Source organism: Erpetoichthys calabaricus, chromosome 2 (assembly GCF_900747795.2).
Source record: "Erpetoichthys calabaricus chromosome 2, fErpCal1.3, whole genome shotgun sequence".
NCBI lineage: Eukaryota > Metazoa > Chordata > Cladistia > Polypteriformes > Polypteridae > Erpetoichthys > Erpetoichthys calabaricus.
In genome coordinates this window covers 277487121-277514854 of record NC_041395.2, presented here as the reverse complement: position 1 = coordinate 277514854, position 27734 = coordinate 277487121, and the positions used below count along the sequence as shown (strand labels likewise).

The window sequence follows — 27734 nt, the reverse complement described above, 5'->3', positions numbered from 1 at the left end:
CCAGAAGTGTTCTTGATTCTAGTTCACTGTGCTTAATACCTATTATTGTTTGTGAACTTTTCACTTAGTAAATGTTGCCATGATGGTCAAAAGGGATTTATATTCACTCAATAAGGATTCATTCCTTTGTCCCGTGTAGCTACAATAGAAATAGGAAGCTGATCAAATTACACCCAAATTAGCACAACATGTGAATGTTTGTGGCAGAAGAGCCTGGGGGTGAGAGAAATGCCCAGGATGATTCACGCTTCTAGGTTTCTGTCTACTCACATCACTGCACACTTCTTTCACACACGCTGTTTTTTTTTTTCCTCTAAATCCAGGAAGATTGAAGCCATTTAACTTATCATGAGGAAAGCGTTGGCTGCACTGACAGCTCCACCCACACTGCGGCTTGGCTAATGCATGCCTTTATAAAGAGGAAAGCCTTCATGGCACGGCAGCAACTGCAGACAGGCAAGCGTTCCGCAGAGCATCCAAGCAGCAGCTGTCTGACATTCTGGTGAGATTTCTTTTTACTTTGAAATTATTTTCATGTTTACTGATAGCTTCAAAATCAATAGGACTTTGAGGCTACTTTAATATTGTCTTGAAAGGAATTGGACTCGTAGTTGTTAGCATCGTCAATGCTAGATTAACTATCTGGGCTAGTAATGTGGCTTACTTGTTTAGAATCTGGACTGATCATCATAAGGATGCAGGTTGAGATTGCTGGCTAGTAGTAGATAAATTAAACTGCATCTCTTCTGAGTGGCACAAAACTTAAATTCTGTATGTTTTATACTGCATATATAAAGCATTCTGGCTGTTCATGAATAATGATAATGATTATAATGCATTTTATTTATGTAGCACAATTCTCATGCTCAAGGCACTTGAAAATCACTGCAAAAGATATTTGCTTGTAAACAATATTCCATTTTTCTATATCTGGATGTGACTGTATTGGGTATTACAGTACATTCTATTATGTGTGAAATATTTTTTGATCAGCCTTATCATACTTAACACTACAATACTGTATGTTAAATCATATAGTGTGAGTAAGCAGAGCTGGAGGCTTCTATAAACAGCTAGTGACCAACTATGCTCTTCAGTTCAGCCACAATGTTGCCATCAAGTATTATGAAAAATACAGAGTAGGATGCTCTATGAAAAATCAAGAAAATAAAATTCCTTTAAAACACACAGAGACCAGACTTTGAGGAGCATTTGTGCAGATGTGGCTCAGGGTGAGAGTTTTAAACTGGGTGTTAGCGCCAAAGAACTCCAGTAGGGAAGGCGAAGTGTGAGAAACTGTGTAGCGGGGAACATAATACAGAGATGGAGTGGTTGCATGACCTAAAAAGCACAGAGATTCGGTAAGACAAGCAACAGAAAGGAAGATCATGAGTGTGAGTGAGAGGGGTAGACAAAGATGTGGGGGAGAAGTAAAGGATGGGACTGGAGCAGTGATAAGTAGTGGAGTCATTCACTGAGGGTAGATCAAGGTGAAAATGGTGATATCATCCAGGGGAATAATGACAGAAAAGCTTGTAGGAAGAGAAGTGATGAGACCTGGAGAGCTTGTATTTAAGGTAAAAGTCATTAATCCAAAGGTTTGCAGAATAGTACAAGATTTGGATTACAAAATGGAAATTCAAAGAGGCAACTTTAGGAAGATGTGGACATCACATGCATGGAGGTGATAAGAAGAAGCCATAGTGAGACATCCTGAAGTCAGTAAAAGACATAATCAAATAAACTGCCAAGTGCAAGGTGCCAGTTCTAGTTGAGCGAGTAGATAGATAGATAGATAGATAGATAGATAGATAGATAGATAGATAGATAGATAGATAGATAGATAGATAGATAGATAGATAGATAGATAGATAGATAGATAGATAGATAGATAGATAGAACTTTATATTTTCCCCAGGGAATATGTGGCTTTTTATAGAAGCTCTTTAACTAAATAAATACACAAATATATAGATAAATATATATACATATATGTATATATATATATATATATATATATATATATAATATGCTCACACTATGGCCTGCATACACACCGCAATGACTAAACATAAAGAAAATTTAAAAAGAAAGCAAACTTCTGACTTGGCAGTCACATCCCAGTGAGGCACTATTCAGACGTATTACTGCTGGTATAAAGGAGCCCCCGTAGCATTTCTTGACACATTTCTGATGAATAATCTGTTGGCTGAAAGTCCTCAGTGTTAGTAAGTCAGAGAGAGGATATGCAGCATTGTTCATAATGGCACTCAGGTGTGTTTTCATTGTCTCCTTTGCCAAGACCTCCGGGGGGTCCAGAGTGTATCTTTGCCCTTTTAATTAGCTTGTTGATTCTATGGGCCTTTTTTGCAGCCCAGTCCACCACAGCGTAGATGTGAAGGATGTCACTTCCCACATTAAAGGAATGTGGTCTCCTAAGATTCTAGATCCAAATGCTAAAAGCTTGCCCATCCATGACATTATCTTTTATGTGAGGCTTAACAAGAGATGGATCTAATGTACACTTCCCATAAACCATTTGGTTTGTGCAGAAGCTGACCCATGGTACACAACTTTAATAAGTGAAAGCGCAAAAGCTTACCAACTTGTTTATTACCCTCTGCAGATTTTCTTGGCTCCGTTTTGACAGCAAGGCTCAAGCTTGTCTTTCATGACTGTCATTAGCAGGCCCAGCTTATGGCTTTTACACATTTAATTACTAGGTGTCATCAATGAGCCATCCCATCTGTCTACTCCAAACCTTTTTACGAGTCATTTGATTCATTTGCTCTAAACCAAACTGTCAGCATTTTGTGGAGAAAGTGTAAAGAAGTGTTACTCAGTTTTAGAGGTGTGCTATAATTCTGTGACATCAAAACAAAGGAAAACCTGTATAGTTAAATGCTTAATGAATCCACAAAAATGCAGGGTTTACACTTTCAGACAATTAAATTAGCATTTTGGAAAGCAGTAGGTGTCATAGGCATGTCAAAAGGTTAATGCACTACTTATTCCTACCTGAGAGTGAGAAGCCCTTTGAACCTGACAGGGTTTGAGAACACCAATACAGTATGAGATTTCCAGCAATAGAAAAGAGATACTGTATATTAGACTCATGGGCTCGAATAGCTGATATGGAATAGTTAACCCCATTGTGTGTGCCGAAGCTTGTTAAACAATTCTATTACGTGTGTCTCTTACTGATCTCCCAGTTAATACCTATGCAGGTACAGCCACAAAGGTCTATAACTTTTCTACCTGGTGCTATCATCACTTTTCCTTTTGGGACTCTGGACTGGGGTTGAGACACACTGGGCATGATGGCATAGAGAGATAATCTTTAAGCGTGAAAAGGGCTTGGTAGAGCAGTGAAGTGTGGGAGCCATTGAAGGGAGCACATCATCTACATTATTAATTCTGTGCCATCCATTCCTGCATTTATGTGTATGACTAGTGAATTACTGCCTGTACAGTTCATTGTAACCAGGGTTTTATGGTGAATTATTTACTTGCACTTCATTAAAACTCACCAAGAGTTAAGAGAAAGCCTCATCTGTGCTTCTTGTATTAGTTTTCTGGCTGAATGGACATTATTTGGGGCATGTAAATCAAACACCACACCACTGCAATTTAATAAGCCATTGCTGCGACACTAGCCTCGCTTGGGAAAGCTTTGACAATTTTCACACATTCTCATGCAAAACACATGGCTGAATTAAGCATTGAAATTCTAGTCATCTTTTTTTAATAACTTAGTAAATTTACATTGGATGTGAACTATTTGTCCTTAATTACCATACTTAAACATACTTTGTTGGAGCTAAAATGTCTGTTATTAGACAAATTTGACATCACTATGCTTTCCAAATATTTGATAAGAATTAATCTATGTATTACTTTAATTATTTATATTACAAAATATTTTACTGTAATATATAATGTAGTAAATATATATTTTTATAGCGTTAAACCCATCCATCCTTTTTCAGACCTACATAATTCAGTTAAGGATTGCATCGTTATCTCATATAGGGTGGGGGCCTCCTGAGAAAAGGCCAAGAAGGATCAGCTGCACCTAATATAACTTCTGAAACCAACTCAATCCACTTCAGGGCCACAGGGGATAGAGTCTGTCTGGACAGAATTAGGTGCAGCTTGTCAAGCAACCCTGGATGTGCACTCCCACAAGGCCTGTTTAGAGCTGACAGTTAATCCAACTTTGGATGACACAGGGAGAACATACAAGGCAAGCCACCCAGGATTCAGACCCTGTCCCCTGAAGCTATGAGATAAAGGTGCTAGCTGCTGAGCTAAACAGCAGTGAATATCATTCAGTATGAGAAAAATGGATCTGCTATTGATATTTGCACTCTCACTCAGACACAGGGAAAATGTACAAGCTACAGACCTAAAGACCTTCACTATTCCACTTACCTTTAAAATATTATCATTGGGTCTTGCTATGATGAAGAATACTATATTTATCTAATAAACTCATTACTGTGCAGCATTATTAAAATAAAATAATACATTTTAATGTACATATATTATATATATCTGAAACATAATGAGGGATTGGCAAGGAGCATCAGAGGAGCTGGAAGATGTTGCTAAGGTCAAAGTGGCCCGGTCAGTCCAGTGATCCCCCTATGAGAGAAAATGATGACCACAATAATAATGATGATTTGAAATCTGTAGTTTGATTTCCTTAAAGTCTTGTCAAATATCCTGTATTTATTAAACACTAATTCTCCACCCTTCAACAATGAACACTTTCACTGCGAATATTAACTGTGCCTTATGTTAAGAGTGTGCTGCTTGTGGATTTTCAAATTCCTACTTCTATGTTTGGTATGATAAATGTTTTTGGAGAGTCCTAACATATTTAAACCAGCAATGAAAGTGTGTGTGACATTCTAAGACTTGAAGCCAGTTGACAGCAACACTGTGCAAGGCAGAAACCAGTCTGGATAGGCAGCCCGTCTATCGCTAGGTTCACTTACACTTCAAAATGTAGATTAGCCTTACCCATATGTTTTTGGGGATGTGGGGAGAAAAATCCAAACTCCACACAGACAGCAATGGCAAGAGACAAGATTCACACCCACACCGGTGAAGTAAAGGTGCTAACCGCTGTGCCAACTGCAATTCACTTACTTGGTATTTTGAAACCAAAAAAACAAAACAAAATATTACTATTTTGCAAAGCAAATTTTAAGAAAATATCTGCTTTGACGGGGTTTTCATATCTGGAAATCATCTTTATCTTTGCAAACTGTTTGATGTGTGCACTAATATATGCACTAGACTAGAAAAGAAGGAAAGAAAGAAAACAACTCCTTGGGTGTTGCCTCACTGTAATGGCATGCAGTTTTGTGGGAGTAATTACACACTAATCTGAAAGCTGGAAACGCAGCATTGAGGAGTACCATGTGAGGCAATGTGATTTCAAAGCAAAGTTCATAGTTTGCTTGCATGAATCTCAGGACACTAGATTATGAACTTTTAACTTTTAGCAGCCGCTAAGTGCCTCTAAAAAGTAAAGCGAGTTTGAGGTAGCACTGTGTTTTCATTGCGCCATTTCAGTTTAATCTCTGAATGTGATTGAGAGAGATGAAAGGTGTCAGTGTCTTGCATTCAGTGCAACTGCAGAACGCTCATCCATTCTCCACTGCAGCAGTAGAGATCTGTTAGCCGCTTTGCTGGAGTATATCCACATGCTGCCATGGGGGCAGTGACCAACTACTGTAGTTCCCACGATGTGAGCAGACTATGGCAGTCCTTTTGTCATGACTTATAATTATAACTTTGAGCTTTACTACTTGTCTAGACCGTGAGGTTACTCACCTTGAAATATTCCGCTAATACTAGGCTATCCAGCTTTAGCTGAGACAGACGGATAGAGGTGCTATAAGGTGCTCTTTGTACTCAATACATTAAACTGTAGCATTCAGAGTAGACATCTCTGCTCATCTAGTTCATAATGTATTAATGTTGTAATGTTCGTCATGTGACAATGCCTTGCAATTGTTAGATATGAGCAGGCAAAGCTATGAAATGTATGGCCCTGCCAACTGGTCTTTTTACCCTGAATTTTAAAAGTCAAAGCTGCCGTTTGTACTAAAATTCACAATAGGAACATCAACCCAGTGGTAAGTGTGGAGAAGAGCACGCTGTTATGTAGTTGAACTGACTAATGTTTCGGATTTTAAACCCCCCGGTTATCTGATTTTGTTCCTGCCTGTGCCTTACTGGGTGACCCCAAGCAGGTCACTTAACCAGGCTGTGCTCCAAATGTTAAACAAATTTGGAACTCGTAATAATTTATCCTGACCTTGCAAGTTTCCTAGGATAAAGACATCAGCCAAATGACAAATAGTAATTTAATCAGTCTGCAGTTTCCAAAATGCCTGCGTGATCTGCATATCATTTACATGTGCCTTCATTTGTAAATCATTCTTATGGAAACAATGTTATTTGTGGTGAACCTTCATTTAAACCTCAAAACTTAGTTTATGTGGCACCGGCTGACTAAGAGATGTGGGAAAAATATGTACATGCCTACATTTGCAAACCTGCTTAATCCAATTAAGAGTCGTGTATGGCCGGATCCCATCCCTGCAGCACTAGACACAAAGCAGGAGACGAACCTGGACAAATGCCATACACACACTGAAGATAATTCAGAATTCCTCAAATAACCCAAAGTACATATTTTTGTGGATATGTGAGGAAAACTGGAATATCCAGAGGAAAAACTAAACAGACAGGAAAATTACTGGCAAACAGAGACATAAATGGGGTGCAATATTTGAACCCAGCACACTGGATCATTCTTTCCACTTTAATCACTGGGTCACTGTTAGATCAAATGGGAAAGTAATTAATAATAATGGCTGGAAACGACCACAGAAGTCTTACAGATATGCAGCCTACAGAGTAAAAATGGAAAATATGGCTGAGCATCTTTTCACAGTGCATTGACCTTAGAGAAATAAGCACAAATACTGACAACTTGCTTTATCTTCAAGAAATTTCTAACAGGACGTTTCTTAGTAAGATTAGCCGCTTTGCTACAAATGCTTCTTTTTTGTTTATGTGGAAACAAAAAGCAAGCGACATGATGGCTGCCGAAGACTGAGTTTGAATGCTTGTCTGCGTGGAGTTTGCACATCTCCCTGTGTGTCAGTTGGGTTTTCCTTTGTATAGTTTGGTTTTCTCCTTTCACATTCCAAGTCCATGCATTTTAGAGTATTTAACAACTATAAAATGGCCCAGAATGAGTAAGATGGCTTGAGTACACTGCAAAAAATGCCTCTCAGAAAATAAAACAAAAATGATTTTTAAGAAGTTGATGTCTAGAAAAATAATAGGCAAAAGAATAAAATAATAAACAAAAGATTAAAATAACAGGCCCAATTATGTACCAATGTGGCAAGAACTTTTGACTTGGTGAAAACAATTAGAACATTAATAATAGGAAATAAAAGATTTTGAATGTTAACACATCTTAAGTAGATAGGTTTAATTCTGGAAAAAAGAAAGCATATCCTGGTTTGCTCCTCATTACAGTTGATAACAGGCTTTTTTTTCGTGAAAATCTTGAAATTTGACTTAATATAAAGGTCAGATAACTCAAGACCATCTTGATTTAAGCAAAATAATCTTGCATGCACAATGCTAGATGAGAAATGACTACTGGTTAAAATATGCGTGTCCAGATTTGGTTCGCCTAAATGTGCCAAAGATGTTTTATGATGGTTTTAGGTCACCAGATGAATGTGAAAGAAACACTTTTGACCGGCTGTACTTCATCATGGGCTTCTTAGTGGCTGTAAATCCATTTTACTAATATCAGACTTTTTCTTTGTCAGAAATACCATAAAAGGAAGAAGAAAACAAGAAACATGTCAAATATGAACTTCCTCCTTCTTCTAGTGACCTTTTCATTGTTCAGCTTTACATTGGAAGCTGTAAGTATTGGAAAAAAAAATGTTTTGAAAAAAATGTGCTCAAGTAAGGAATATGAGGTCATAGTCATACTTAGCAGTACTTCCTCAAACAAAAACAATTTCCTCTTAGTTTTCTAAATTGAGATAATAGACCGAGATACACTTTACTCCTTAATATTTAAAATGATAAGATTGTGCTGAGCCTCCCGGGGTCAATTGCAAGCTTTACCATAAATATTTTCAGAATTGTTCCTTAATCTCTTGTGTGAGGATGTCCCAAAGAATTGGCGAACCTTCATAAATTGAAGTGGGACATGCGTACATACAAATGTATCTAACACATGAATAAGAGATGGGTACACAAATGTGTAATATTAAAATTAAAAATAAAACCAACATATTGTAGACTCAGACAAATCATCTTTAAATCCTCCAGGTCTCCTCTCTCCAGCATTTAGGTTTTACCTCCTTAAGTCAAGTTCACAGGCTCACAGTAGACTTTGCTCTTCACTCAATTGGACTTCTTAGTGAATGCTTTTTACCCCACCTGTCAACCAGATACCCCTACATTTTTTATTCCTTTATTTTAATTATATCTGGTCTTGCAATCGATAGATGGCACAGTGGTTAGTGCAGCTGCCTCACAGGTTCAAATTCCATACCCTGTCCTACTTGTGGAGTTTGCACATTCTTCCAGTTTCTGTCTGGTGTTTCTCTGGGTACTTGAAGTTTTCTCCCCACTGCCCAGCATGTGCATGTTAAATTATTTGGCTATTCTAAATTGGCCAAGTGGGAATTGGTCGTGCAGTGAGCAAATGCCCACTCCAGGGCAGGATCCTGCCATGTACCCAGTGTTACCTAAAATATAAGCTCACTCAATCCCAAAACGGATTAAAAACATCCATAAATGTTATATTATGTGCAGCTCACCATACTTGGCCTCGCTGCCCATGACAGACCATAACAATTCATTCAAGGCACAGAAATATTGTCATGTCATGTTCTAACTAGCTTAATCCAGATCAGGGGCACAATTTGGGCTGGAGTCTATCCCAGCTAGCATAGGCAGGAACAAACCTTGGACAGGGTGCCAGTCTATTGCAGGGTGAACAGACACACACAGTCTAAGGGCCAATTTAGTGTCTCCAGTTCACCCATTCTGCATGTCTTTGGACACCAGGAGGAAACCCACATAGACACAGGGAAAACATGCAAACTCCCCATAGGGAGGACCCGGGATGCAAACTCTAGTCCCCATACTGCAAGGTAGCTGGGCTACCACTACGCCATCATGCTGCCCACTAAAATATTGACTACTCTAAATGAGACAAAAAACAAACATAAAGGTAATCCCAGTGTACTGTTAAACAAAATAACAAGCACAATTTAACATCTAGTGCGACTAACATTTTCACAGATGCTTGTCTGTGATCAGACTGAAGAAAGGTGAGGCTGGTTCCAATTATGAAAGCGATGAGGTGGACGTGGTAGGCTCAGAAGCTCCAGGGGCAAACATGATGCCATGTGGCCTCAATATGTAGATTTCTGAATCTGCAGAGGGCACGAGCATTATAAGACAGCGCCATCCCTTGACTTGGGGTGGAATTACAAGTCAACAAACCATGAAGTTCTCTCCCAAACACACATTTGTGACACCACTTTAAAATAAATACAAGAAGGAGTGGATTACAATATTTATTAATTAATTTTATTTAAAATATCTGCCATTATGTGAAATTTATTAACATGTGCTTTTTTTCTCTTATTATAGAAATCAAGACCGAAATCAAAAGCAGGTAATTATTTCCTTTTAAAAATTCTTTGTTACCGGTGACAACTTCTGTTATTGTGTCAGACATTAGAACTGCAAAAATAATTTGAAAGTCCTTTTAACTAACTAAAAAGAATGATCAGGTTGCAAACCAATATGGTGGTGCAGTTAGTTAGTCCTGCTGTCTCACAGATCCAGGACCCGACAATATGGAGTTGGCGCAGTCCCTCCTTGCTCGGGTCAGATGTTCCACTTTCCTCACACTTCTTCACGACTCTAAACTTGAGATTGACTGCAATTTGAACCCAATCTGCTGGAGCTGATGGCTGCTAACTCAAGACTTACTTTCAAACACCCTCTAGGGAGTTTTTTCTTGTCATTGTATTGCAATAAAAGTGCGCTAACAAGGAATTTCTGAAACCAGATAAGAGTGGAAGCATTAATATGGGGTGTAAGATCACATGTATCTGAATAAAGACCAAAGTTAAGAGCCAAATGTTGATTTTACTAAAATACCCATCTAATGCAACCACATCTCCAAAACAAAGTGACATCAAATATTAAGTTTAACAAAACTGCTTGATCTGTAACATTTATATAGTATTTAATCTTATGTTTTATAGGTTGTATTTGTTTAAATGGGGGAACATGTCTCCAGTACTACTTCTCCAGTGAAAAGTGTCGATGTCCCAGGCATTTCAAGGGGGATCATTGTGAAATAGGTATCCACTTAACTCTTCCATGTTGCTCTCTTGTTACATTTCCTTAATTTTCCCCTGAAATCTCTAACATTTTTAATGCAAAATTTTTCAAAAAATGTTTGTGGTTAAACAAATACACAGCCCATGTACACTTAAATATTCTCTAGCTGGCCAAAACACACGTTTAATTACGTCAAACTCTTTGATTTCTTTCCATGACTTTTTCATGATTTAGGCTCCCACAGACCCCTGGTTGACTTGGCTTCTTAACACAGAGCTGATCAAACTTTTAGCAATGCAAAAGACAGACACCGGGAGTTTAAACCAGCACGGCATTTCTCATTCTTAAATTAGGTGTGAGACCCCTTGGTCTCCCTTGGTCATTTCGACTCGTAGATACTTGGTTGTTTCATCGGGCAAGGAGGTGTTAAAGGCCCCTTACAGGCCTGTACAGAAATGTATTCAATTGTATCGTAAATGTTTTTTGTCACCTTGAATAAAGGTGTCAGCCAAATAAGTAAAATTAAGTCTTGGTAGTTTGCTCCAGATTCTCATAAGTTTAGAATAAAGAAGTGCTTTCTGACTTCAGTCCTAAATGCATTGGTGTCCTCAAGTACATGATTCACCATTAAGTTGAAATATTTCAGCTGGATCTACTTTATCAATGCCTTTTAGGAGGATCTGGATTAGGTCTCCACATTGGCTCTTCTGCTAGAGACTAAACTGGTTTAATTCCCTGAGTCTGTCAGAGTACAACATGCCCTTAAATCCTTAGAAATACATGGAAATGAATTGATTTTACTTTAGTACTGTAGCATAGATGAAAGTGACATGAAATCCCCTTCCTTGTTATGTTTCCATCTTCTCTAAATGCTGATTTTGTCTTTTTAGATACGAGAGCAACGTGCTATAATGGTAGTGGCACTCACTACAGAGGAACTCACTCAAGGACTGAGACTGGAATGGAGTGTCTTGACTGGAGTTCTCGACATCTTGACTACCACTACAATGCTTTTCAGACTGATGCATTGAAACTGGGACTTGGTAAACACAATTACTGCAGGTAAATAAAAATATATGCAGACTGTTTGTGAGTGCAATTGTCTTATGTAACTGAACACAACACAGCAATCCAAGTTTGGAAAGCCGAAGCACATAAAGCAGGAGTGTCCAACTCTGGTCCTGGTGGGCTGCAGTGGCTGCAGGTTTTCATTCTAACCCTTTTCATAATCAGCTAGCAGTTTCCATTGCTAATTAACTCCTTTTCCCTTCATTTTAATAGCCTTGTTTTAAGGATTCAGTCCTCTGAATTGATTTGTTTCTTCGTTAAATGGCAGCCAAACAGAAATGAGATGTGAAATGAGCCAACAGATGACCAGCTAAATTATAACATCAAACTCCAGCAATTTCACTCCAACCAGTTTCTTAATGAGAAGCCAATTTTTGCTGTTAATTAAAACCATTATTGAATATCATGACTTGTTGCTGCTCTCATTCTGCCACAGCAGACTGTTGATTTTCTGCTTTTTCTAAGACCACCATCAAGATGTTTTGGTGACCTGAGCAGACCAACATAACAGAGACTTTGACCTTTCTTTATTTTCAGATTAGCTGGTCATGTGGCAGCTTGTTTTGTGTCATTATTGTTTGGCTGCTCATTAAGGAAAAAGAAACAACTAAGGGGTCTGAGTCACATCAATTAAAACTAAGGCAAAACAAGTTGATAAATTCTGAACAGAATGATACCAAACATATATATGTAGGTTTTAAAGTTAGCCCGATTTAAAGCATGACAAAAAACGTGACATAAAAGTTGCAAAACAGCAGCAAAAACGGCTCACTAATTAAGAAGATGATTAAAATGAAAACCTGTAGCCACTGTGGCCCACAAGGATCTGAATTGGACACCTCTAATATGCAGTGTTAGCTGCACTTGACACAAGGCAAGAAACAGCCCAAGCAAACAGGCCACCAGTCAACTGTAGGACCCGCTCACCCAAGGGGCATTTTGCAATTGCCAAACCTTTGTGCATTAGGGAGGAAAATCTGCACCACCACATATAGAAAATGAAAACTCCAGATGAAGAACATCCAGGCATAGGATTCCAACCCAAAAGGCAGAATCCATAAGGCAGTAGTGCCAACCTGAGTTTGTGTCTCTCGTTTATCAAGTGTGACTGCCTCAGTACGTACAGTAGAACTAACATGAAGAACTGTTTCATATTTAAGTGAAAATGAAAAATGTGCAAAAATGAAAGGTTTAGCAGTGTATTTGTGTTAAGATGAATACTTAAAATTAGAAATGTCATTTGAGTATTCTACATGTAACATTAATAGGCACAGCCAATCAATCAAGGAGGCGTAAGACATATTTGGGTGCTCTCCAGTTTAATACTATCAATGTTCATTTGAAGCTGAAAAGTATTAGAATGGATATCATTTGTTTAGGTAGATGAAAGCGGTCAAATGCACCTCAAAACAAAGCAAATCCAAATATGCTAATAGACAGCTTTTGTGTTTATTGAGCCATAGAAACTCTGATGGAGGGAATCTAATTATAGCCTGGTTGTTAATGCCATGCACTATGACGCATATTTAATCCTCTTTTAGCTTTACTGTCAACTCTTTGTGGCTAAGCAAAATGATGCCTGGAACATTCATCTCTTTGCTGACATGAGGAAAAATTTAAATTGTGACAAAATATCAGATTCCTCCACTTAACCATCTAAGAAATAGAATACAATGTGAATGAAAGGCCACTGAAGTTTATAATGTTTTCCTTTGTTTTGCCATTTTTTTTCTCCACTCCCTTGCTTTTGATTTGTTGACGTCTTGTTCTGAGTTCTTTTCATCCCTAGTTCTTTACTGTAATCTTTGTCAGTTTAAACCCTCCGGTGTTTCTTTAACTCCGTCTGGAGTTTCCAGAGAGCACCAGATAAGCCCCTTGCATGGTTCACTTTTTTCAGCTGTAATCTTTGGCTCTCTTTTGTACTTCCCCATTTTTGTAAGGGTTGTGATTAATTGACCATTTAGGCTTATTGGGATTTTATCTTTTTTATGTTTGGTTTTTTTTGGAGTTTAGTTTTAGTATTTAGATTTTTTGAATTTGATGTCTTTGGCTAAGTTACTTTTTCTGAAACACTTAAATTATTTCAGCTCTTTCAATATTTTCTTTGTATTGAATTTCATATTTGATTTACATTTTTTAGATAAGAAGCCATATTTTGCTTTATTCATTTTTATTTAATATAATTAATTATTGAGGTATGGTGTTGGAAAGGTGTTTTGGTGGTTTAGGCTTCCTATTTGGGAAATTCATAATGGTTCCTCTCAGGTTTGATTACACAGTTTGTGCAGAAATAAGATACTTAATATTTACTGTCTGCTATGGAGAAAACCTTGACTACCCATATGTTAATAACTTTCAACAGAAATCAATATGTTGAACCTACTCTATATACAGTATGTCAAATCCTAAGCCTAAAAGTGCAACGATTTTGTGCAACGATTTTATGTCACGTTTTTTGTCATGCTTTAAATCGGGCTTACTTTAAAACCTACATATATATGTTCGGTATCATTCTTTTCAGAATTTATCGAACTTTAATGTGATGTTGTTAGATTTTCAGATTCTTATTCCGTTTTTAAATTATAAACTAAAATATCAAGAAAGTTGTGGGGTGGCCTACTAGGCCACAACAGGGGGGCTTGTACCATATCTTTAAATACAATTGCTTTCTCTAATGGAGCGGCTCAGTTGCGGGATAGATGGGGGCCTTGCCCCTGGGTTTGGCGAGCGAAGCAAGCAGTGGGCGGATCCTTCTAGTAATAAATAATAAAGTAGTTGGTCCATCTTTTTGTAGCTGTGGTCTCTGTTCAGCTCCACAGCTCAGACCAGAGTGGTCTTTAGGCAGCATTTTTATTCTGGTTCAAGATGAAGTTTGTCACATCTACTTAGCACAATAAAATATAAGACACAAGGTCTCCTGATAGACCTTGGGAGGTGAAAACACATGTTAAGAATGATAGTTAAGGACAGGCACAGGTCAGTACCAAGATGGAAAAAGATGGTGCTATCAAAACGCTAAACTTGAAATAAAAGTCCATCCATCCATCCATTTTCCAACCCGCTGAATCCGAACACAGGGTCACGGGGGTCTGCCGGAGCCAATCCCAGCCAACACAGGGCACAAGGCAGGAACCAATCCTGGGCAGGGTGCCAACCCACCGCAGGACACATACAAGCACACCCACACACCAAGCACACACTAGGGCCAATTTAGAATCGCCAATCCACCTAACCAGCATGTCTTTGGACTGTGGGAGGAAACCGGAGCGCCCGGAGGAAACCCACGCAGACACGGGGAGAACATGCAAACTCCACGCAGGGAGGACCCGGGAAGCGAACCCGGGTCCCCAGGTCTCCCAACTGCGAGGCAGCAGCGCTACCCACTGCGCCACCGTGCCACCTGAAATAAAAGTCGAAATATATAACTATATATTATATATATATATGTATAACTAAGGCCCACATGGATTTGAAGCTAACTGTGTTGAAAGAACTGATAGAGTACTCACCGTAGGAACAGGAAACAGGAAATCTTTAAATAAGCTAAACTTGTAAGTTTAAAACTCATAATATACCAAAGCAAGTAACATAACACCCAGCAATACCACAAAGACAACAAAGGGTAAAAAAATGGAGAAGTCAAGCAGTTCAGAATAAACCATTACTGATTTTATAGAGTCACGTAGAGATTTAGGTAAGGCCACAGCAATTAGCTTCAGCAAAGGCTTGTCCTTGTACTCTGTGTAATAAGCGCTATATAGCGCATGACCCAGCACAGACTGATGCAGAGACACGTGTTAAATCACACAGGCTTTTTATTTTTCTCTTCAGCCATGGGGCATGCCTTCACTGTGTCCCACATGCCCAACACTGTCCCAAAGCACTTAAATACAATACCAACAACACTCTTCCTCTAGCACCACCACTCCTCCCAGGCAACCTCGTCCTCTTCCTCCCGATTCTGGCTGTCGAGTGGTGGTGGCTGGCCCCTTTTGTAGCCCACCCAGAAGAGTTCCAGGCGCTTGATCACCTGGTCCCAGTTGCACTTCCGGGTGGGGCTGAAGATTCGTCCAGCTGTGCTATTGATTCCAGGCAGCACCCCCTAGCGGCCACCCCAGCTCCCAACCAGGCTGTGGAGGACTCCATCTCCCATGGAGCCAAGTGGGAGGTTGGGAGATCACCGTCGGCCAGGGAGGCTGCCACCAAGCGTCCTGGGGGAGGTATTGAGCTGCCCATGATTGCTCCCCTGGAACATACACAGCAGGGACAAGGGAAAAGGTGGGAGCAGGGATGGGTGGGAGCAGGGATGGAGACAGCAGCCAAACACTGACACAGCTCAGTTTATGTACAGCACGTGTCAGTACAAGTGGCTGCTGATTACCCTTATGAACTTATTAATAATAATATTTATGGCCTTATTAGTATTAGAACCTTATTGTTATGACCTTGCTAATATTACTTACAGCCTTATCATCTGTAAAGAAGATTTTTATGGCCATGTTTTCTATAAACTGTTCCTCTTGAATGTTAGTGACTTTTTGAAAAATACAAAATGTAAAGATAGAGGTGTTTAAGACCTCAAACCAAACTGGATTGCCAAATGAACACTAGAAACCCCATGGCAAAAAGAAGGAACCTGAACATTTTCATTGTACAATGTCTTCTTAGTAGAATTTCTTAACAAATAGCTTGCTGCATATTTTACAAAATGCATGGTATTTCTCTTGCAGGAACCCTGACATGAGCAAGAAACCCTGGTGTTATGTCAAAAGGCGACGGCAGGTCATTCGTGATTTCTGCTCAGTGGAACCTTGTGAAACAAAACTAAGTAAGTGGCCGCCCTGGACTTATAGATCAGTGGTCACAATTCTTCATTTCTTTTTATAGATGTTTAAGATTAGATGGTTAACATTTACTGTGATGGACTGACATCCTATTTGGTTTCTGCTGTACAACTAATGCTTCTAGATATGGCTCTGCTTCCTTCTGTTATAAAACGTGAAAGATCAGAAAGTAGATTGATAGATGTAGTATATTGCTGTCTAGAGTGATGTTTTGACAAGACTTGGTACCCCTCAACTGTTAGACAAGGAAAAAACGAAGCAAACACCCAACCTTTATTTAATGTTGTTATGTGTACAGAGTACAGTGAAATTCTTACTTGAATCTGCTAATCAACATGCAACAGTTCACCACTCTCTAGTGCCATGATAAAGGAGTGTAACAGCCTTATCTTGAAACTTCTGTCTTCCTGACCTGAAAAATCTCAGTACACACGTTCAGGTTGTTGCTTGAGCATCAAATAACCACAGAGGGCAGCAGATTGCTCATAGTGATCATTACTGATTAATCGCTTTATATTTGTACCCATCAATCCAACCATGTTTGCTCTATCAATTACAGGACTGCAGGGTGCTTTATAATCATACCATAGTAATTTAAACGATTATTTGTTTATTTCATTAAATGAGATAACTGAGTTGATAAGACCACAAATGTAGAGACAAGGTGTCTTGTAGAGTTATACGGATTAATTGATGTGGGAGGACATGGAGCCATACGATCTGGAAGGACCTTGGAGATGAACTGCTGCTGTTTCAAATGCATTGGAGCCAGTTATGGTGGTGTGGACATCTACTTGAGGGAATTCCTGCTGGAGATGCGTTGTAGTTGATCTGAGAAAGCCATCTACCTGGAAGAGTGGGAAACTGTTAAGATTAAGGATGACTCCATTTGGCCCTGATCAGCTTCTTACCTCCATCAGAAAACATAAAACAATTTCAAAAACACTTACTACCAAAGCAGTTAATATGAGGACTGAAACCTCTTTCAGTAGCTCTGGGTATAAAGCAGAAAATAGTTATGGACGGAGCACTAGTCCATCACAAGACCCAGTCACGTACACACCCACACTGGGCAAATTTAGAATTGCCATTTAATTCAACCAGCAAAACCAGAGTACCCAAAAGAAAAGCCATGCAGACAAGGACAGAATGTGCTGACAGGCAACAGCTAAGCATGGGATTTTAACCCTGGATGTTGGAGCCATAAAGTACTAATTGTACGAAAATACAGTTTGTAGAATGACTTCTTTAAAGAGCACGTGTTCTGTTTCTAAGCAGGGTGAATTACCAGAATGGTTATTGGCTTGAATCCACTTCTCCAGCAGTCAGCACTTTTACTGATTTCTCTTTCTCTTGCTTTCCCGACAGCATCTACATGCGGCCAGAGAGAACAACAACAGTTTAAGATAGTCGGAGGCAATGTCGCCACCATCAAATCCCACCCTTGGATGGCTGCCATCTATCACCACAAGAGGCAGGAGTATTTTCTGTGTGGTGGGAGCCTGATCAGCCCCTGCTGGGTCTTGACTGCCGCTCACTGTTTTCCTCCTGAGTAAGTATTAATTAAATAAAAATGTGTTTGGCACCTTAAAACTGGCTAGTCTGATATCTGTATGTATGCTACCAATCGATCAAACGCTCTTGTGTCTAAAGGAGTGTCCTTTTTAGTGTCCTTGAGAACGTCTTCTTTTTGTATTTTTAGGTTTAAAGTCTGTCAGTAAGTTATTATAGAAACTATATCTGTAAACTCTCTGTAAAATATTGTAGAATAGAGTCACATATTAGATATTGTGGCATGATGCAGACACATTTTTTTTATATTTTAATGTTAAAATCAAATGATCAAGCTCCTCAAAAATCTTGATCTTGCCAAAACGATACATGACAATAAATAAATGAATCAAAACATTAACGGTGTATGAGAAACACATTGGTTTGAGCTGCTCTTAAACATGTCAAAAAAATGAAATGGCTTAAGCTTGCTGTACCACATCGAACATTCAGTGTTATCTCAATAAAAACTATATAATGATCTAGCTCCTCTAATAAAGGCCAATGGGGGACTTTTAAAAGGTGAGCCTACAACAGCAGAGTGGCCACAGAGGTATGACTATGGGGAGCAAAGTGTTATAATTTGCATTTTTCTTTAAATTTTTGGGCCTTTCCTGAGATATTTTTGGAAATATATATAAATGGGCTGGCATCCCGGCCAGGAGTGAACCCTTACCCATTTCTTACTCGGCCTGGAGGCCAGTGCAAAGGAAGATCTGAGGGGGATGATGACTGGTGATTTTTTCTCCCCCAATACACTAGATGTCACCAACCCTGGGCTTCGGGGCCCATCCAGATTCCCACAGAGCATGCTGGGAACTAGAATGCCGCAAGGGTTTACAATCCAAGCTTCTTGGGACTTCTGTCTGACCCAGAAGTGCTTCTAATGGACCATTTCCAAGCAATGGAAGTTCACCCGGGTCTGAGATTGAAGGAGCTACTCCACTTTACCTCGACGAATCAGATTTGGGAGGCAGCGGCCGACACTCATTAGTAGGGCTGAAGCAGTATGAGAATATTCTGGTTATACTTATATGTTTTTGGCTGTGTTCATTAAAGAGTGTTGGTGAGAAATAAAAATCCTTTATTTGAAAACGGAATTGCGTTGAATGACATTGTGTCTGTGGTTTGGGGCCCCGTGGCATCTCCTTGTGGTCACAACGTGTATAGTTAGAGTTGTGGTTTTTTTTTTAATCAAGGATTTTAATTATAACTTCAATTTAAATCCAGAAAGCACTATTAAAAATTTGAATTCCTTCATTTTCCATAATGCAATTTTGTTTATCACAGATGCCACCATTTTGTGGTGTGGCCTTATTAGGTCACAGAAGTGAACAGCTAGTGATGTCATGGGGTCACGGGCATAAAAGTCATGACAAATACTTATTCACCCAAGTTTACGGAAAACTAATGTTTAGCATGTCTTTATTTAGTTAGTGTTCTTTATAAAATGACCTCTGCTCTATGTATTTTCAACCAGGGTTTTGATTTTTGCTTGACAACAGTGTATATTTGAGTTATTGTTTGTATTTTGATTTTCTGCCAATTATTACCCTCTATGCATATCTGAGCACAAGGGCAGAGTCACCTCATCATGCAGAAGCAGAGACTGGACAAGTTAAGACTTTCGTTAATGTACTTCAGGGTGGTGGCAACCAATTTAAACTTTTCCAGCCATTTATCTTGCAATCTGCTCATACATTGCAGGGCCATGGGGAGCCAGTGTGTCTTCTGGACAGACTTGGCACAATGCAGTAGTAGGTGACAGCCAATCACAGGGACACACTCACACACCACCATGACTAGACCAGACGAGTGTGGAATCACAACTCAGACTAACCTGCACAACTCTTTTATGTGGATGGGGAATATTAATTATGATCACCTTTGGATAGTGACTTTAATGCAACACCCACTTTAATTGTATATAACATCTATCTAAATTGAACAGCACATAAAGAAACTTTACAGTTTTGAAGCTTGGGCACAATTGCCTACATGTATTTTCTTTGATAACAGACAGGTAAAGTGACTTCCATAGGATCATGAGCCAGAAGCAGGAATTTAATTGATAACCTTAATGTTTAAAATGTAACACCACAAGGCCACATGTGCATTCTGGTGTGTGGTACCTTTACTGTCTGCATAATGTTAAGTTTTCTTACTTTTATATTCATATTCTAACTTTTGCAGTGTGTCTGGCCATGTGTCACACAGGGAGCCAGTGGAATGATCCAGACTTTCATTTAGGCTTTCACACATGTAACTTTCAAGACATCCATCTACACCTTTTTGTATTCCTTTGTACTTGGCAAAACTATTTTATTCAGAAAAAATAAACAATTTAGTAATTTTTCCAAAGTTAATAATGCTGTTAATAAAAGGCATTTTGTACTTTCTTTAGACGTAAAATCAATATTTCTAAAGCTATACATCTTGCTTTCTTCTCAGCGTGGCAACAAAGGCTCATCAATATGTCGTCTATTTGGGAAAGAACGCCCTGAATGAAAGCAACCCTCTGACAGAGCAAAGATTTTGGGCTGAGAAGATCATTCTTCACTCGCAGTTTGATGAACAGAAAGGTTTCAATAATGACATAGGTAAGATGAAATTCAGCTCTCAATAGAAGAAGTGTGAAGGGGAGAAGATTGTTTTCAGCACACATGGTTTTAGGTGGGTGTGCTTCATAAAAACAAAAAGTGAAAAGAACTCATCAGGCTTGTTTGGTTAGTTCCTTGGGGGGGGGGGGCTTTATGTTGCTTTACAAAGTTCACTAAAAATGCACCAGGAATCATGAACTTTCTGGAATGAGTATTGGCATTCAGAGAACTTGTAGAAACCCTTTTGATACTTCCAACGAGAGGTTGACACTAAATCCAGTCGGCTTTGTTTAGGTGGAAGGTGCAGTAGCACAACATAACATTGTTTCATCCAGCTTAGAATCACAAAAGTCTATCCCATCGACAGTGGATGCAAGACAGGAAACAACTCTGGATGGGATCCATCTCGAGATCTGTTCATGCACAATTTGAATTACTACTTTAGCTAGCCTGCACATCCTTGAGGATGTGGGAGGAAAATCACAATACCTGGAGGTAAACCTTTGCAAATTTCACATGGATAGCAACTAGTGGTGGGACTCAAACCCAAGACACTGGATTCTCAAAGCAGTAGCACTAATTACTGCCCTACCATGCTTCTCTAGGTGTAGTAAATTCCTAAGTAAAAGGATTGGACCTGAGCCCAAAGGAGAACCAAGATATGTGGAAGTGATATGGAGAGCTCACTCTATACTGGAGGAAACCTTCAGCCTCCCACAGTGACAGTCATATTTTTGTTAAGGCAGAGTCACAAGTACAGTTGGTTAGTTTGAGTGTTTGTGTTGTTCCTTCTGCATAGCCAAAAGACTTAATGGTTGTGTTTAACATCACAACAGTTGTATTCTCATAATTTGTGGTAACCACGGGAATCCCACAACAGTTTAAACTGAAATCTATCAGCCAACTGTCACAGATTCTATTGGCCAGATGGGATTTTTCCGATGGAAAACAGCCCATGGAGTACAAAAAAATTTCAAAACTAGCAAAAGACAAAAACACCTTTAGTTTTTACCCTCGTACTGTACTGTAGGTGCCTGTGATTTGGTGTGAATGGAGAGCCACCATACAGGGTCAGCCTCATCATATATTGCTGGGCCAGAAAAAATGAGTTCACATTGCACCAACTCTGGCTCCCACGTCCCAGAATTAGTTGTGTAGGTTAGGTTCAGGTGCGCAGCATCCCCATTTGGTATCAAGAGGCAGCATGGATTGATGGAGATCCCTGACCACAAAAGTGATGTCAAGGAGTGAGAATGGCCAGACACAGAGACAAGGAGGCTTCTGCAGGGTTTTCATGGGTGCCCAGGCCTCTCCCAGCTGCATCATGGAGGGGAAACAACAACATACAACAGAATCAGGTGTCGGGAGATACAACAGCATATAAGAGCATCACTACTCAAGTCATGTGGTTTGAATTTGATAAAGTGTGTAACCTTAGAAGTAACAGAAGACCTTAATTTGCTGGTTAAGTTAAGAGTGGGGTAAATGCAATGAAATGTACAAGAGGGATAAGGATAACTTCTGGAAATGAGAAGGGAACATTCATGAATTTCACTGAGTGGCATATAAGAGCATTCTCAGTGAGGCTCAGTCGGTCAACAGGGTTTGCTTTGTTCATTTTGGTTTACTTCTGTGTTTCTTTTCTCCATTTTGTTCATTACTTTCATATAAAATAAATCCTACCTTTTTACAGTTGGTGGCCTTGTGGGAGAAAAATGTAATTACACTGAAAGAGAAATAGATTCCTGTGATGGCCTGGTGTTCTGTCCAGGGATAAAAGCTGCTATGCACCCTGGCTCTGACCACCATGACCTAGAATTAAATGAATCAAGTACAAGAATGAGTTGAGCTTTCTGAATGCTGTGTTATATTTAGAGACACTGGAGTTTCATTAAAACAGCAAAAACTGAGCAGTGTACAAGTTCTTGACTGATTATTAGCACTTATATTGTGACCTCTCTGAGCAAAAATCCTTCTTTTAAAATGACTTTTCATTTGTTTTTCTCTTTCACAGCCCTAATTAAAATCCAGTGTTCAAAGGAAACCAGCACAGTGAAGACAGTCTGCTTGCCTCCTCCTAACCAGAAGCTGCCAGTGGGCTTTACTTGTGAAATTGCTGGATATGGAAAGCAGGGTCAATGTAAGACAACAACCCAGTTTGTGCCTTTGCATTGTCATTGTAATAGAGGATGTCCTTATGGATGTGGCATTTGTTGGTAACACTCTTGAATCAAGACTAACTAGGCATGTCTGTTAATCAATTAGTGCTAAGTAAGAAGATCTCATTTGACGCTTTGTTTGGCGTTAATAAGAGTTACAAAGCACCACTTACATGAAGTGAGGGTCTACTTACACTGCCTCGCTTAGTTACTTATTGCTATGCCACAAGACCTGAACAAAGGCTTCATGTTATTTTGCAATAAGTGACAAAGAGGTGCATTATGGACAGCATCCCTATTCTAAAACAGATCCCTATTCTAAATAAGTCCAAGGTATTTTGTACTTTTTAAAGTTTTTTATTTATTTATTTATATATATATATATATATATATATATATATATATATATATATATATATATATATATATATATATATATATATATATATATATATATATATATATATAACAGTTTGATATGACTACTCAGTGTCAAAAATCATTTTTTTAGTTGAGTGTAGTGGCCTAACTGGGTTAAATTCATATATAACATGACAAGCCTTTTCACCTTTTCATGAACAAAATTTTTATTACAATAAACTATAGATTCTTTCCACAAATCCAATGCTATTTTACCTGGGCAGGAAAATCATCTCTCCGTTTAATGCGTTATGTTTTGTCCGCTATTCAAAACTAGATCAATTCTACTTTTAAGCTCACAAAAGAAAATGAATCTGAACTTGGATTAGAATATAACTGATCCTGAAACATTTTATCTATTTACCCATCGATCCATCCATTAAATATTTAATCTGATTCACGGAAAGATGGAGTCTATCCTGATAGGATTGGATGCAAGGCAAGGACCAAATCCTGGTCAGGTTGCCAGTCCAGTTGCTCTCACTCAAATGGTGCCAATGTAGAGCTGTCTATTAGAAATGTTAGACAAGCAGTCTTTATTTTATATGGCACCTCTCCATAGTGAGCACCATCCCAAAACACTTCATAATGGTACACAGGCAGGCTAAGTGACTTGTCCAGTGTCACAGAATGGGTCGGAGGCAGGAAATAAACTTGTAGCCATGGGATTTACATTTTAGTTCCTTATAGTCTTTGTCTATATTTTATAGCATTCAAACCTGCATAATCCATTTGAGCATTACACCATAATCTTAAAAGGGTAAGGGGCCATTCTGAGCAGAATCTAAGAAGGATCACAACTTTTTCAAACCCACCACTTAAAATCAGAGCTGGCAGATTTTGTCCTGGCAGCATCATCATGCACAAGTCATGAACCAACTCTGCATGGAGTGCCAAACCATTGCACAGCAAACTCACACTAGGCCAGTTTAGAGATGACAGTTAATCCAGCATACATGTCTTTGAAAACCGACGCAGTTATGTAGCAAACATGTAAAGTCCATGCAGATAGTCAGTCCCCAGGCTTGTGTTTGAACTCAGGACTGTGGAGTAGAGAGACAGCAGATCTAACCACTGTATCAATCACTTCCCTGATTATATTCTTAATATATTCATCAAGTTCATTACCATAGTAACTAACTGCCACAAGTGTGCCCTGGCAAGCAGCGCCAGGTCCTACGTTTCAAGTCTTGCATTATATGACAAAACTATTGCTCCTACTACTGATAGGACAAGCTGTGTCTCTGAATGGCTTTGAATAACAAGAACAAAGGATCTTGCACAGTACTGTTATTACTGTATCTTTATTGTGCTACTCTTCAATTGTTTCTGTTTCATTTTAAATGTATATCTCCTACTGTTTCTAGAGTTTTAATTTTATTGTACTTCTGAGCTTACAAGCTTTTCTGCTTTATAGAGCAAGATGTGAAGGTGCATGACGTTAATGGGGTCATAAAGGGGGCCTGTATATTAATTAAAATACTTTCTGTAGTCTATAGTCCTGCTGGACAGGACCCCCAAGGCATTTTTCTATTTTACTGAAACAAAAAGATAAAAAGACAATCACATTCTGTATAAGACCACTGCTTACTGGGCTATACAACAGTTAACACAATTGTGACGTGTAAAATATGTCTTTGCCTAGATTCCTGGGAGTATTCCAAACTTTTGAGAGACGCATCAGTGGAGCTGATCTCGGAAAACACTTGCAGCCAGTACTACACCACTGGGATAACAGATAACATGTTCTGTGCTGGCAGTCCTAGCTGGAAGACTGACGCCTGCCAGGTAAGCTCTCCAAAATATCTGTGAAAACAGAAAGCCGAATTTCGATAGCTATAAAGAAATTGGGGTCAGAATCTATGAACTAACCTTGGAGCAGGCGCTAGTCCATCCCAGGACCACTCATGCACACAGCCACATTCATACAGGGCCAGTTTAGGATAATAGTAATTGAATTTATCAAATACAGTACTTCTTTTGGAGCAAAACTAGAATATTCAAAATATGAGGACATGGGCAGAACATGCAAACTCCAGGAAGATGGCAATTTGGTGCAGAGTTCAAATTAAAGACTGTTGAAGCGGATTGGTGCAGGCGCCCTCAGCCCCAAAGAAGGCACTCAGAGTCTCAGGACAGGCACCAGAATCAAGATTTATTGTACGACGCACATACAGACTCACTTCAGATGCAATGAGCGAGCAGCCATGGACAGCTCTGACATTTATTACAGTTCTTATCACACAAGTCATCTGACTCTTAACATTCTCCTGCTCTAGTTATGCCCCTAATTAATTCCACCATTATTTCTCAGCTGAGAGGGTGTCAAACCCCTCTCTGTCCATCATGTCTACAGTATCTGACAAGACCTACCTGTACTCCCAACTAGCTCAGCACTTGCTACTGTTATTTACAGCCAAAGAGTTTACATTTCCTCTCTACGCATTTAACCTTTGCTTATGAACTATTGGTGGTTTCTAGCTCATACAGAATAACAAAAAATATGTAGGCATAAATCTTTTTAATCCTAATTCTTACATCTTAATGTTTAGTGAAACATAATATTTACTTTCCTCATGTGCCTATAATACTTTTCTAATATGTAGAGATTGACAATTTCAAGACTACATTTTTCTATAAGATCCAAGAGTCTTCACCACTAGCTACTGTGTAACCCCATAAAAATGACTTACAAAAATCTGCCTAAACTAATTCAGACCCAAAAATGGGTACTTTAAAAAGAGGTAACATTTTGTGACACTAACAACAACGTTTTAACACTCCTTGATACAATAAATAAAGAATCTGGAAACACTTTAGTTTGGGTACAGCAAAAATGCACCCATTACTGATTTACTTTTATGTAACAAGCACTTCTTTGGTTCTTCATAACACTTACAAAGCATCAGTGAAGTGTTTATTCATCTCTGCAATGTGATTTACTAGCAAACCTTCATTTTGGAGTGGTCCTATGTGGCCTAACTGAGATGCATTTCTCTTGATATTGCATCTTTAGTGTCAGACCTGTGAATCCTTCATATTAACAAGTCGTTTTACCATCATGTCAATATGCCACACTGCACAGCAGCGAATAACCTGTCTGCTGATTTTTTACAAGTGTTCTAAAGACCAAAAGAAGCCTTTGTGGAAGGTCTTGTTACATAAGCGTAAATGAGTAATAAATGCATTTTTGCAGCACCTAAATTAAAGTGTTTTCCAGAACTTTGTAGAATGGTTTTGCACCATTTGAACTGCAAGCATAAGAATGTGAAGAGAAATGTAACCGTCTCTTTTTTACTTAATGCAGGGAGACTCAGGAGGACCATTAACTTGCGAAGTGCTTGGACAAATGTTTCTCTATGGCATTATTAGCTGGGGTGATGGATGTGCCAAGGAGACAAAACCTGGGGTCTACACTCAGGTTACCAAGTATAATCAGTGGATTGCAGACAACACTGGAGTGGCAGCATTCAGCACAGGAGTGATGTACCCAGAGAAATGATCTGCTTGAACTGGAGGGATGTGCAAGAGATAACGTGGCACAGAAATGAAGTGACAGGGCCTTAAATGGTGCCACACAACCTTATATGCTGTACTGTAAGACTGGGATGGAATATTCAGTAGCATCAATCTCAGTGTAAGAGATGGCCTCCTAAAGACATACAAACAGTACACCTACCACATTTTTTATTTAATGAAAGGCTTTCAAAAACATGGAGTTAGTGCTAACTAAATAATACGTCAAAATGTACTGCAACAGAACTGAGTGGGAGGTCAGCTCATTGTGGGCATTGCTTTACGTCCACCTTTAACAGGGTGCCATGGCTGACTGAACCATTTAATAATGTCAGCTAGCTCCAGACTTCGGCCAGTAAGATGGGTTTATATTATTTATTTTATTACCTATTTATCTTTGTCATTTTTGTATTTATGTATTTATTTGGCCAGTCTGAATTCATACTTTGTAAATCTTAATATGTCTTTATTTATCGCAAGTATTTAAATTAAGTGTTTGGAGTCTTATTTCAGAGGCTTGTTTTTTACCAGGGTGTCAGATCCCTCAGTGAGGTATTCATATTTTCTAGACCTGTAAACTTATCTCTGTAAACAAACATACATAATTAGTGTATATAATACTCAAATCAGTGTGTCAGGAATGTTATTTTAGTCCCTTTTCTGCTATTAAAAGTTAGAAAAATGTTGTTAGTCAAAAACAAATCAGAGTAAAGAAACATCCAGCAATACATTTGTACCATTCTGGCTGGCAAGTGTGAATTTTATTTTTTTGACTATACATTTCCAGTACAAAAAATTGTTGGCATGGATTCCTCTTATTTAATGGCATTTACCCTAACCGTATTTTTTAATATGTTAAAAATGGCTTCCCTTTATCATTAATTCATTTTACAATTTGTAATGAATATTACTTAGGGCATTATGTAAAATGTTATATTACTTATCAATTTATACATGAACTACTATTTATTAACTTTTAAAATGAAGGCTGGTACTTCAGTATTTTCTTTGAATTTAAATGTAAAAAACTGTAAAAATATAACTTTTTACATATGGGTGGGGGTCTATTGGCAGATCACCTTTGCTGAAGTTGTAAATTGGTGAGTGTTCTGAAAACTGCTAATTAACATTAAATAAAAGCTGAATTGAAA

The 27734-nt window shown here is 38.7% G+C and overlaps 1 protein-coding gene across 1 annotated transcript; it reads left to right on the top strand.

Moving 5' to 3' along the window:
* The first annotated feature begins 251 nt into the window (after positions 1–251).
* Positions 252–27734, top strand: LOC114647071 (urokinase-type plasminogen activator-like). Its single transcript, XM_028795588.2, has 11 exons — positions 252–502; positions 7875–7973; positions 9724–9748; positions 10347–10445; positions 11316–11487; positions 16224–16321; positions 17706–17889; positions 20340–20488; positions 22503–22628; positions 24713–24855; positions 26375–27734. The coding sequence occupies exons 2-11, from the start codon at positions 7908–7910 to the stop codon at positions 26567–26569; spliced, it is 1257 nt and encodes a 418-aa protein (XP_028651421.2). The 5' UTR covers positions 252–502; positions 7875–7907; the 3' UTR covers positions 26570–27734.

What these genes read in the sequence shown, in the direction of transcription:
- LOC114647071 (XM_028795588.2), top strand. Translation starts at nt 7,908, where the DNA reads ATGTCAAATATGAACTTCCTCCTTCTTCTAGTGACCTTTTCATTGTTC. An exon ending in GCTCACTGTTTTCCTCCTGA is followed by an intron (nt 17,890 to 20,339) that starts GTAAGTATTAAT and finishes CTTTCTTCTCAG; the next exon opens with CGTGGCAACAAAGGCTCATC. An exon ending in GGAAGACTGACGCCTGCCAG is followed by an intron (nt 24,856 to 26,374) that starts GTAAGCTCTCCA and finishes TACTTAATGCAG; the next exon opens with GGAGACTCAGGAGGACCATT.